The sequence below is a fragment of the Diplotaxodon limnothrissa genome, linkage group LG12 (assembly GCF_057381915.1).
Source record: "Diplotaxodon limnothrissa isolate DT_005_m linkage group LG12, D_limnothrissa_male_GT1.1, whole genome shotgun sequence".
In the NCBI taxonomy this organism is placed as follows: domain Eukaryota; kingdom Metazoa; phylum Chordata; class Actinopteri; order Cichliformes; family Cichlidae; genus Diplotaxodon; species Diplotaxodon limnothrissa.
In genome coordinates, this window is record NC_140607.1 from 35,484,572 (window position 1) to 35,498,391 (window position 13,820).

The following is a 13,820-nucleotide window of genomic DNA, read 5'->3' on the forward strand; positions in this document are numbered from 1 at the left end:
ATTTTTACTCACAGCTTTACACCTCAGAGTCCCAAACTGACTGTAATGCAATTAATGAGTTTTTAGCTAAACTTGACATTCCTGAAATTCCACCAGAACTTAAAACAAGGCTGGATGAACCCATCTCCCAGTTAGAAGTTTCCTTGGCTATAGCTTCGATGCACTCTGGTAAGTGTCCAGGTCCGGATGGCTTTCCGCCAGAATTTTTCAAACACTTCTCTTCATTACTGTCCACGCAGCTTAGTGCAACCCTCACGGACTGCAAGGAACAGGGATCTCTTCCTCGATCATTCTATGAAGCCTGTATTACACTTATTAAAAAGAAAGGAAAAGATCCGTTGGAATGTGCCTCCTATAGACCCATTTCTCTACTGAACACAGACGCTAAAATATTAGCCAAGATACTTGCCCGTAGACTAGAAATAGTTCTTCCAAAAATTATTTCGAAAGACCAGACAGGCTTCATTAAAGGTCGTCATTCATATTTTAACATAAGGAGGCTATTTAACATAGTCTACTCCAGCTCTACAGACTCTGATGAATGTGTGGTCTCGCTTGACGCTGAAAAGGCCTTTGATCGAGTTGAGTTTGATTATCTCTTTGCAGTCCTTGATAGATTTGGCTTTGGAGCGAAATTTACTTCATGGATCAAATTACTCTATTCTCAACCATCTGCTACAATACGAACTAACCTCCAATTGTCAAAACCCTTCAAACTTCACAGAGGCACACGCCAGGGATGTCCTCTCAGCCCCCTGCTTTTTGATCTGGCCATAGAACCCCTTGCCATTGCGTTCCGCAGTTGCAAAGAGGTACACGGCATTTGGAGAAACAATACAGAACATAAGGTCTCGCTCTATGCAGATGATCTCCTGCTCTTTATTTCTAAGCCCTTAGCCTCACTACCATCTGCATTGAATCTGCTTAGTCAATTTGGTCAGATTTCAGGGTATAAACTGAACCTTAATAAAAGTGAGCTCTTCCCGCTGAGTAGCAAAGCCAGTATGTTAGACTTCACCTGCTTGCCCTTCAGAGTTGAAATGACAAAAATTACATATTTGGGAATCACAGTGACAAAAAAACATAAAAACCTTTTCACAGAAAATGTGAGTGCTTTGCTGAACCAAGTGAAGCGGTCCCTTACCCACTGGACACCACTCTCTATGTCTCTGGTAGGACGTATCAATTCAATTAAAATGACCATTCTACCCAAATTTCTATACCTTTTCCAGGCCATACCCATTTTCATTCCCAACACTTTTTTCAATAAGCTGGACTCTGTCATCTCATCTTATCTATGGCAGGGTAAACGCCCAAGGCTCAATAAGATGCATCTTCAAAAATCTAAAATTGAGGGTGGGTTTGCACTTCCCAACTTTCGTTTTTATTACTGGGCTGCTAACATACGATGTTTGGTGTTTTGGTATTTTTACCATAATCGGAGTGGTTGTCCTGACTGGGTCACTATGGAATTGCATAGTGACAACAGTATATCCTTACCAGCTGCACTTTGTTCTCCACTCCCATCCTCTTCATTCAACTTCATTCCCAACCCTGTAGTGGTGCACTCATTAAAAATATGGGGCCAGTTTAGGAAATATTTTAAACTTTGTGACTTCTCCCTCCTCAGCCCCATTGCATCTAACCATTTCTTTAAACCTTCTACCCAGGACAGTGGGTTTGCGGAATGGCACAGAAGTGGAATAACTTGCTTTAAGGACCTATTCATAGCCAACAAACTAGCATCATTTGAACAACTTGCTAATAAATATATTCTTCCACCATCACACTTTTTCAGATACTTGCAAGTCAGGCACTTTATTTGTTCCCAGATTTCAGGCTCAAGCCCTCCACCAGAGCCTACACTACTAGAAACTATTCTACAACTCAATCCAACCAATAGAGGGCTGATTTCCTTGCTTTACAATAAAATGTTAAATTTGACACATACCTCTTCATCCAAGCTCAAGACACTGTGGGAAGAGGACTTAAACATGACAATCTCTGATGAAACATGGGCCTCTATACTCAAACATGTCAACACTACATCACTATGTGCCCGCCATTGTTTAATCCAGTTCAAAGTGGTGCATAGAGCCCATTTCTCAAAATCCAGATTATCCCGTATCTACCCTGAAATCACTCCATACTGTGACAGATGCAAAACTGCTGAAGCCTCACTGGTCCACATGTACTGGTCTTGTCCCAATCTCACTCAGTTCTGGTCAGAGGTTTTTCGTACCCTGTCCGGAATTCTCAGTGTGACGCTGGCCCCCGGCCCCCTTCTTGCTCTGTTTGGCATCAGTGGGAATGAGGTGCTTCTACCGGCCTCTAAAAAACAGGCATTATCATTCTGTTCCCTGTTGGCCAGAAGGGCAATCCCACTGAGGTGGCGGGACGCTGCCCCTCCCACTCACAAACAGTGGTTATATGACCTCATGGCCTGTCTAAAACTGGAAAAGATAAGACACTCACTTCAGAACTCCACTGGGAAATTTCAAGACATGTGGGGACCCTTTCTTGATGCTTTTCAAAATCTATAAGAATTTTTCAGCGAACTCTTAAGTCAGGTGTGGAAATACAGTGTGCGGGTGCAGGCAGTGACCTGGGTGGGAATGAATGGGATTGTTTTGCAGGGATTATGTTACTTTGGGATATATTATACATTTGTTTATATTATTTTTTTTCTCTTTCTTTCCCTTTTTCCTTTTTTTTTTTTTTTTCTTTCTTTTATTTCACAGCCGAAGATACATTTTTGGACTCATTTCACAGCTTAAATGTACTACTTAACCTCAATGTACAGATCATCTGTAATCCTTCTCTTTTCTTTCTGTCTATATGTATAATATATATGTTGATGCTTATGTGTACAAAAGGAAACCTCTTAATAAAAAAGACGTTGTTTAAATGTACTGAGCTTTTACTTTACACAAGTACTATATTATATTATTTTTATTTAGATCTTCACTTACTTTGCTTTTTAAATTTTACTTATTAGATTTTTTTCCATTTTTGTAAATTTTACCCAACTGATCTATTTGGCTTTGTCACTGTACTTTTTCTAGTCTGTTTAAGCTGTTTTGTCATAAGCTGCTGTAATTCTTTGCCAACTTTTAGAATAAACACATCCTGTCTGATCTTACTATACTTAGAAAATACAACAGGGAAAATCAGCAGGTCCTCAGCTGAAAAGATAGAAAAGAATAATTTTTCCAAAATAAATGAGCTAAATTACAGATTAATATCGAAATAGCTCACTGACCAAACTTTTCAGCTGCAAACAATTAGGAGCAAATGAAACAAAATCCTCAATGGAACCACCTCAACACAAAGATCTCAATGTTATACAATGTTATCCTGCACACACCTTGTCAAAGCACTGCTGCTCACCATGAAAACAAACAACCTGACTTTAACAGTCAGAAAGCACCTGAAAGCACCATCAGGAAGTCCCTGTTAGTAAACTGAATTAGTTTGTGTTGTGGTTCAACAAATGCATCTTGGGGGAATTTTAGGCTAAGACTTCAGAGAAAGAACCTGAAGACGTCTAACACCGCCTCCTACTGGTCAGTGTCAGGAACAAACGTCTCCAATCACAGTGAGAACAAATCTTTTAAATTCACCGCAGCCTGCTTTAAACAGCAGAACAAAACCATTACCTAACTGTTACATTATTAAACCTTAATTTTCATTCACATGTTTTTCTTTTTAGATTTTTTTGAAACAACCCACTGCTTTTCCACGCCAAGGCTCTGACAGGTGTGAAAGCATTTTAGAACATTTAAGGAAAACATCTGCCGCACCAGCTGAAGCTGAATGCAACCACAAGCACGTCCGACCTCGCCGACCTGTCCTCGCCAAGCGGCTGCGCATCATAACTCAGAAATCTGCAGCTGCCCGACATGAAGAAGACGAGTGAGGGAGCAACACGGCTTTCTAAAGGTTTATACAGATTTAAGTTTCCAATAAATCAAGACAGCCATGGTTCACTGTGGAAGATTACAGTCTAGTGATTAGAAGTGGGAAAGGAGATATTTCCAGACATATTTCCATTATTGTCACCACACCAATGAGCCAGGTCCTGTAAAAGCAGGTTTCCTGATATAACATGTTTTAAGTGTTTGAAGAAAGGTTTTGGTTTCATTTCACTTCATTTCTTGTACCTCTTGGGCAAAACAGTGGTTAACTTTGTCCCCTCACAGCATGAAAGTCCTGGGTTTGAATCCTCGGGACAGCTGGGGCTTTCTGTGTGGAGTTCTGCAGGTTTTCTCTCTGCTTCCCCTCACAGTCTGAAGACATGCATTGGGGTTATGATTACTGGTGATTCGAAATGGCTGTGTGTTTCTGTGTGTTAGTCCTTCGACAGACTGGAAGAAAGAGGATGCATGGATGGACTTCATTCCTTTATAACTGGACAAATCACTTACAAGTATCCTTGATTGCAAATAATAATCAATAATCAAACCATATGAGTCCATATGAGGCTCTGTGACCTCATAAAAAGCTCTGCATGCTGCATCTGATCGTGCAGGCTATATGATAAAATGTGGCTGTTGCTGTTTCGCTTATCACAAATCTCCAAGATGTTTATTTGAAAGCTTTTTATTAAAGTTTTTGTCTAAAAAAAGATAGAAATTTCCAATTATTTAAATGTTTAAATATCCACACTTTCCATATTGTTTTAAAGATTTTAGTACCAATTTATTCCCAGATCCTCGGTGGCCTGTCCAGTGCTTTTCTGCCAGGCTGCAACAGAAACACGAGGCTTTATTTATTATCATTAATCAGAATCAGAGAGACTTTATTTATCCCCAAGGGGCAATTAAGATACAACAGAGCAGCAAAAACTATACTGCAAACACAGCCTGAAAAACATCCTAAAGTCTGTTGAACACAAAGCCTGACCCGGATGGTAGATCGGTTTGAAAGATAGCGTCGAGCAAGACGTGACTATTCCCCGTTTCATCTGCACAGAGCACAGAGCAGCAGAAAGAGTGAAAGTCACAGAATAACAAGCACTGGTACTAATATCTGCCCTACAAAATAACCCACATGGGCTGAATCCCAGAAATCTGACAGAGCCTGGAGGGCCGGCCAACTCTGAGTCTGCTGCGATTTAACTGAAGCTCTTTTTCCATCTGCTGGAAATCAACACCAGAGGATGTTGTTGTGCTGCTGCTGCGGGCCTGGCTGATGTTTTACAGCTCCCCGAGGACGGTGACGCTAACAGCCTGCATTACGTTCTTATTTTCTCACACAGAAACACTCGTGCTTTTACTGAGAGACTGCACCCCCTGACCTACAGAAGAAGTTTCACAGAAGTATGTGAGGAGGGCAGATCCAAACGTCACTAACCAAAGACAGATTCCCATCACGACGAGGGTAAAATTAAAATTAGGGCAGTGACATCAGCGGCTTATTTTAGTCCTGCTGACACTGAGCAGTGCAGAAAGTTCTTTATTCCTCCTGTCAGGAGGCCATTTAGCAAGGCATTAAAGCTGGGTGGTTATCCTGGGTTGCTGCCAGGCTCTCAATGTTTCCTGCAGTGCTTCACGAACAATAAACCTGAATCAAATAAAAGCCAAAGGGAGAGCCAGACATAGACTGGATATCGAGTTATGTAACAAGAGGAAAATAACAAGCCCATAAATCACGATAAACTGATTAATACAAGAAAAAAATAAAGATTCATGTTCAAAACCCTCCTCCTAATGAAATCAGCTAAATCTGTAAAATTCAACTTCAGTGACACAAACACCAGTGTTCACAGCTGTTGATTCATGGTCTGCAGAACTGCACAGAGCACAGGTTTTCTTCTACCTCAGATAAAGGCTCAGAGCTGAGGACAGACAGAAGCCTAAAGAACACATTCAACCAATCTTGGCACAGTTTAAGATAAGATAAGATAAGATAGAACTTTATTAATCCCTCGGGTGGGTTCCTCTGGGAAATTCGACTTCCAAAAAAAGCACAGCAACGACCAAAGTTACAGTTACAGAACTGTTATATATATATATATACACACACACACACACACACACACACACACACACACACACACACATATATAAATACAGAGACAAATATAAATAAAATATACAAAGGGGATAAATAGAATAAATAGGAATAAAAAATAAAAATACAAGTGAATTGCACATTTCAAGTATTGAGTCTATTTCAAGTATTTCAAGTTTAATCGCACCTGTGAGCTGCCTTCTATTATAAATAACAATAAAACCAGTAAAATCTTTTCTTATTTCTGTAATCTGAAGGCCCGAGTGAGTGTGAGTCATACAGAGAAAAGGTCTGGCTTCCTGTACTTCCTGTCGTCTGAGGTTGACAGCTTCTAAGCAGCACAGACAGCTGAGGTCAGGCGTCTGTGCTGCTTCATGTCTCTGTGAAGCCAGCACACTGTAATGACAGCTAATGGGAGCAGATTATAGAAAGCGAGGCCTTTATTCTTTCATTTCACATGTAGCGATTGGTTCTTGGTGCAGACATGTCGTGCTGTGAAGTCAGATTAACTCAAGAGCCGACCTGAGCGCTCCCACTGTTGCAGCAATATTATGTGGCTGTTGGACATATTTCATTTTAAACATGCAGGATGCGTATCTGTACCACATCTTTAAGATATTTGGAGCATATTTTAAGTAAGACCTTTTTAAAATCACTCACAGGCTTAAACGGGTTGATATTAATCTTGGTCAGTGTGCTAGTGATCCCTGTGAGTCCAAAGCTTGAAGCCTAAACAGTTTTTTCTACTCTTGACTCTGTGTGATGTCACTAAGAGTCAAAGATCCCCTAATATGGTTATCCCAGGCACAGAAGCCCCACCCAGCCAATCAGAAGACAGGGACCTTAAAAGAGACAGGAGATTGCCTGTACAAAGGCCGAGTATAAGATAAACAGGGATTATTTTAAACTGCGAATCATGCAAAGCTCATGTGGAAAGGTCAGAGCAAAAACATGGAGTTGTAAAGAACCATAACAGGTCCCTTTAACAACAGCATCACAAACTACACTTAAAAACTTAAACGTAAGACTCCAAATCCTTCACACGGCCAGCAGAGGAGTGCAGCCCACACTTGGGAAAACTTAATTTAAACAAGAGCAGAATTACAGATAGAAAATGATTAAAAATGGAAAGAGCATCTGACTGGTAAAAAGCAAAACAAATAAACAAACAAAAAGCTCTCACACTTTAAAACCTCTCCACTCCAGGTCATATCTGTTAATCAGAAGAATGTCAAGCGTGCCACTGTGATGTGTCACATGCATCACTTCAAAACAACTCAAGTTTCTACTGAATTATTTGCATAGTTTAAACAGCCGAACAGTGAGCTGTTTGGCTGTTTTTTACTCTCTACTTCCAAGTGAGCAGATACCAATCCTGCTTGTTTTTACATTCACCAACAGAGTTTAAAGAAATTGCAGCGAGCACACCCAGATCATTGGCACAGATCATTAATTCAGGTTTATGACTCATAAATATGACTATCACTCATAATGCATCACTAATATAAAAAGGGTGTTCAAAACAAGTCGTGGTATTAAACTGCATTAGCATTAACGGCAAAGTGTAGCAAAGGTTAAACAGTAAAATAAACACAGGTAACTAATGCTGAGTCAGTGCTATTTATACCGGGGGGCTAAACTGGGGAGCACTCAACCAGAGTTTAATTTAAACTGGGACTTATTTTGAAAAAAAAAAATTCCAGTGCTTTCCCTGGAACTATAAACCAGTATCCGTCTAAACGTGTCTTCCGCTTCACTACAACTTCCTTCGCTGTTAGAGGGTGGCATTATTTTACCTGCAAGGAGCCAATGTGGCCAGTCCTTCAGTTCAAGCCCAACACTGAACTACAAACTCAGCCTCTTTACACTTAAGAGTGAAGGCAAACATTAAGAGCTCCAACCTGTCTTTCTTTTCTTCCGACTGTCCTGTAATAATCCTCGCCATCCCAGGTCCCGGCCAGCAGTCCACAGATCCACCGGCTCCAGCACCACATCACGGCTTTGCTGACAACCAGTCCCAAAAAACATGAGGATCCTGGAGGAGCAGAACCTCAGTGAAGGCGACTCCAGGGCTCCCACTCCCCTCTTCACAGATTGGCCGAACCCCAACCGCCAACACTCAGCTCATGCATGTTTACTTTAACAGCTGTGTCAACAACACGAGGAACAACACTAGAAAAAAATTAACCTATGCCAGGAAAAAAGGAAAAGGCTTTCTAGAAGAGGCTCACATCTGTCCGTGTATGTCAAAGGTGGAGAGAGACCGCTTGGTAATGACCTCCACAACAACAACAACACCGTGAGGCTACGACGCTCAAATGTCCTGCTGTTACCGCTCTCAAGAGAAAATGAAACCTCAACATGATGCAATAAAATTCGAAGAAATTTCCTGCTTAACTGAAGGAGGGGATTATCTCCAGGTAGTTTACGTGTTTAACAACGTCATCTGAAGCTATGTGAGTGTTAGGCAACCTGTAGGGACGAATGAAAACAGACTAACAGGAACCGTCTTAAGAAATTCAAACACCTCTAACTGAAAACAACTTACTGAACCTGTTCCTCTGACACCTCAGGGCACTTGTTGTCATCACCTTGATCCAGAGGAAGAGGTGTTTGTTTTTTTAATTAGTGTTGTTTGACTCAGTTTGCAGATACACATATTTAATGCTGCAAAAAAATATAGAAGGCCTGCACATTTTTTTTTTCTCAGAGGCGAGTCCAAAAAGTAAAGAAACAAAAATCCAAATAAAGCACAAGAACTCAGGGAACAAATAAAAAAGTCTGATTTCTGGACTACCTTCCTGGTTAAATCAAGATAAAAAACAATAAATTAATAAATGGGAGACAAGCATTTACTGGTCAATAAGTGAAGGGAACACTCAGCCATTACAGTAAAAAACAAAGCTAAACTTCAGTGCTATCAATCTCTCCAGTTGGTAAGCAGAACCCACTGTGAGCCCATTTCAGCTGCTTTGGTGCAGATGGTCATGACAACAGGTCCACTGGACAGGCAACAACATGACAAACCCCACAAAGGGAATGTTTTAGCAGCTGGTGGCTACAGCCCATTCCTCTCCTTATCCCTCCTGACTGTTTTTCATCTAAATGTCCCTATCACTGCAGTCATCATGCGATAGTATCTGCAGATAATTCAGGTTTCACAGGTTACTACTTCAAGATGGAGATGTGAGGAGAGCTGGACAGGCTCGCTGGTTCATGTTTCTGACCAAAATGTCAGATTCAGACTCCACGAAGGGGAACACGGGTCCCGGCGTCCTTTAGCAGGACCTGTGCTCGCAGCTCAGCCCCACGCAGCTTGATCGGCATTCGGCAGACAACACCACAACTGGCAGCTTTGCTTCTGGTACCCTGATGTCTGATAACATTCACCAGAGCGCCTCCAGACTCTTTCACACCCGTCACGTGTGCTCAGTGTGAACCTCCTCTCTGAAACTGAATATTTTTAAAGTAAAAAAAAAAAAAAGCATTTAACTTACAGCACTAAATAAAGAGAAGATTACATTTTTTCTTATGAAATAAACAATAATTTGTTAAAGAATGTCTCTGGAGCTGATTTAATGATCCATTAACAAACAAGAACAGATAAACTAGTAACTGTAACAGCAGATTATTTATTATTTTGTTGGGTGATTATTTTATATTGTGTGTCCTGTGCACACAAAATAAATTTTTTGGCAACATATATTGTTTTTTAATGAAACCCTGCCTGGATATGTGCTCTTTATTCTACGCATTTTTTATGACTAACCGGTAAAGACATCTTACAGTGCAGCATTACAGGGTTTTATGGGATCGTAGTCACACAGTTTTCATGGACTTGGAACTGTCAAAGTGCACAGAGCTGGTTGAAAGAACTACAGAGCACATTTGCCGCATGGCTGATTAAACAAACATAAACAGCGTGTTCTCTGTACAGATGATGAAAGCTTGTTTAACTGCTTGAGCAACAGAAGTAATTTTGGTATATCTAATCTTGTAGTTCAAAACAGAAAAGAAAAACAAGAAAATAACTTATAAATCACAGATTAATTAGACCTAATTTCTCAAGAATTCAATAATAGGTTTTGTTTGTCCCTCCGGAGCCTCTTCTCTTTTTACTGCAGCAAGAATAAAAAACAAACAAACACAGGAGAGTTTCCCAGTAACAGACACATACAAGAAGAAGCTTCTGAGAGCTTGCCAGATTGCGCTGCCTCTAACAGCCTTTAGATGTATCCCCTGCTATTATTTCAGCCAGTCGAGCCATTCAGGTGCTCCTCCAAGCTCCTGGCATTTAAAAATGCTCTCTCATGCCAACTGCAGCCACCTGGGGACGGCAGCTCTGCTCTGAGGCATCCTGACAACCGTCGCACAGGCTGAGAATAAAATAAACCAGCCTGTGTTTGTTTTGGAAATTGTATTGTCAGAAAAATTATTCTGCTTTTTTTTTTTTTTTTTTTTTAAAGATGACTGATCATCAAACCGAGTGTCGTCTTTAAATTCGACTCCCTTCACTTTAATGCCATGTTTGTTGTTTTGGTTTTTCTTTTGATGTGACACATTTCTGTCAGCCCAAGATGTTTTTCAAGGCTTTAACCTGCACAAATAAAGGCCGTGTCTTTTTCTGGTCTTTCTGAGAGCCGTCACAATATCAAACACATTTGGCAACCACACAAAGTTTCAGTGGTAAGTTTAAGTCAAGCAGTTTGAATGAAACTGTCCAAACTGCACAAAGTGACCTTGTAACAACTTCTCCACGATGACAACCAAATCAGATGCTAAATGGCTCTTATAGTGCTGTTCTTCTCTAAAAGCGCTCTATACTACAAGCATTATTCACCCATTCAAAAACAGATTTAGGATCACACTCCTGTGATCGAGTGGAAACCTCAAGGGAGATCCTCTAGTATCCACTAGAACAGGGGTGGGCAACTCCAGGCCTGGAGGGCCGGTGTCCTGCAGGTTTTAGACGTGTCCTTGATTCAACACAGCTGATTCAAATGGTTAAATGACCTCCTCAACATGTCCTGAAGTCCTCCAGAGGCTTGGTAACGAACTAATCATGTGATTCAGGTGTGTTGACCCAGGGTAATACCTAAAACCTGCAGGACAGCAGCCCTCGAGGCCTGGAGTTGCCCACCCCTGCACTAGAAGCAGGCTTGAAAGGTGATTCAATCCCATAGACTCCAATGTCCAAGTCCAACTTTGCAGCAGCAGTAACCATATTCACACCACAGTGCACAATCCTGTTGTGGTCCCTAAAGCTATGTTCAGCCATCATGACAGCCTGTGATGATTTGGTTATAACTCACCCATCTGGATTTGGCAAAAGCTTTGACTGAAAAGTGTGCAGAGACAGGTAGCTGCACTCAATCACGGCCTTCTAGGTCTCAGTTCTGCTAATTCAAGTCAATGAACTGGACCTTTCAAGTCTTTCTGTGATGCTGGTGACTTTTATATCATTTTAATGCAACTGAATGACAAATATTACACAGGACCTGAAATTAATTTCCCCAAATTTAGGGAAATTGCGCCATATTGCTTTTTACCAGGGGGAAGAGGGTACCAGTCTGAAGAGGCTACTCATTGTGAGCTTAATTGCATGTCTTATACAGTCACCCATTGTTCTTCTCCAACTACATCATGGCTGTATTCTCTGCTCTGTCCATCTTTATCATCGTAGGTCTTTTCTCTCGTCCACTGTCAGCTCAATATTTTACAAATACAGCAGCTAAACTAACATCAGGGTCGGCCGTATGAGGATCCTGAAGATTCACCTTGTCAACATTAACCTCTCCTGGGACTGCTGTTTTTTTCCTGAGTGCACTTCTTGTCAGTTGACATACATTACAAGACTTTAAGATCCTTTTGGCTTCTCTTGTATTCACAAGGGCCCATCACAGAGTTTTTACACCTGATGCCCTTCCTACTGCAACCCCAAAGGGATGTGTGTCACCTCCTGGGATCAAACTGTTAGGCAAACATGTAAGCCACTACACATTTACATAGTTTAAGTGCCTCTGAGTCTGGAGCTACAGTAAGTCTGTGCTGATTTGTGTCCATTTCATGCCTAAAGTGAGAATTTTCCACTTTTAAAAAGCCCAAAAGGTCTACAACTGGAGGCTGGAGGAGTTAGCTCCAGAATATCAAGATGGCAGACGAAGGAAAACTCAACCCTTTTTTTTATATCAAACATTTATCCTTCTTGTCAAAACTTGCACAACCAAGCAACACAACCATCAACATTTTATTCCGGGTTGTGCCTGGAAACAGGAATGTTATTTTCCGTGGTGTTCTGCTCTTTAATGAGTCCGGGGTATAAACCATCTTCCACTTGAAAGAAACCACAGCAACAGATGGAAAAGCAAAGAAAAGAAACTCCTGCTCTGCTGTGCCACTTTATTTCAGTCCAAATGTCTCCGGTGTACTCCTGCCTTTCCATATCACCTCCACCTCCACATCCACCTGCACACCTGCTTCCAATTTCCTCTTCGGGTCCTTCAGCGAGCATACCCACACTTGAGTTCCTTGCCAAATTGTCAATCATGCTATCTGAGCTGTAGATTTCCAGCCTTCTGTCTGGCCAAGTCGCCTTGTTTTTGCTTCTTCTTCTTTCTCTTTTTGGACCCATGCCTGCCTGCGTGTGCCCCTCAGGACTTCCTGTTTAATGACCCACATCAGAAATGGATGATCATTGCTGACGGCTTCATGGTTGCAGTGGGAGCTAAGAGCAAAGGACTAATAGTACACTGACTGCCTGTGAAAGAAAGTCTGGATACTGTTGTCCAACAACAAAACGCTGCACTCATCGTACTCATTAACTGCTGAAAACTGTCTAAATGTTGATTCTAAATATGGCTATAATATGGCTCAGATCCTCAGCCTTGCTTAGTGAACATTATCAACACGTCTGCAGATGCTTCCTTCAGAGTCGACTGATAGTTTGACAACTGACAACATCTGACAGTTAAACTTTTTCTTCCTGATCACTGGCTGTAAGCAACTCATCAGTGTGCTGCACATCCTTGTTTTCTAACCTGCTTCAGAAAACAAATGTTGTTTGCAGGAACAGCTGATCACAGTCTGTCAAAGTTTACAGTTTTTAACTAAAACAGAAAATATGGAAATAAACTGCATCAAACCACTCTAAGAAAGTCTGACAGTAACACATTGTTTCCCATAAAACAGGAGAATAATGCATTCTGCATTCAATATTTGCTGTTTGCCCATAAAATACTGCTACACTCTGTGAACAGCTTTGCATGCTGGGGTTAGGTTAGAATAAAGACAGCAATGCCCCACAAATACAGAAAGCTATTGTCTTTCTAGAAGAAACACTAGGGAACACAAGAGGTGGTTGTGATTTTCAAATACTGGAATAGACGTTTTATTAAGAATAACACTACCAGCCAACAGGCCAATAAAGCATGGTTTCATGGAGTGGTCATACTAAATGTTCTGTGAACGGTACACACTACAGCCACCAAACAGCTCTGAAATCTGCCTGGTAAAGCTAGCAAGGCTATTACAGCACAGTTATTCCATTAAAATTAACCTAATCCCCTCAGAATCAGCTGTTTTGTTTGTTTGGGGATATGTGTGGAATCCCAATCCAATGCAAAATGGCAACCACACAAAGTTGCAGGCTCTTTAGAAGCATCTATTAACCCTTTAAGACCTACCATAGAACCAAGTCCGCCAGAGCTTATAGTATATTTTTACATGCTGTGGAGCCATTTTTTGGAGTATTTCAAGTTGCTATACATCAATACAACCATTATAGCCCAAAATTTAATAATATGTAT

At 41.0% G+C, this 13,820-nt stretch overlaps 1 protein-coding gene across 3 annotated transcripts in view; it reads right to left on the reverse strand.

Annotated features, from left to right (window-relative positions):
- Positions 1-13,820, reverse strand: part of LOC146621796 (ral guanine nucleotide dissociation stimulator-like) — a 63,968-nt gene that overhangs the window by 33,193 nt on the left and 16,955 nt on the right. The window contains exon 1 of one of the 3 annotated variants that reach the window (XM_085367538.1): positions 7,917-10,039. The exons of the other annotated variants lie outside the window; for them this stretch is intronic. Coding sequence (XP_085223664.1) covers positions 7,917-8,009 — 93 coding nt within the window. The 5' untranslated portion in view covers positions 8,010-10,039. Of the gene's footprint in view, positions 1-7,916; positions 10,040-13,820 lie in introns of those variants that run through there. 3 annotated transcript variants of the gene reach the window in all.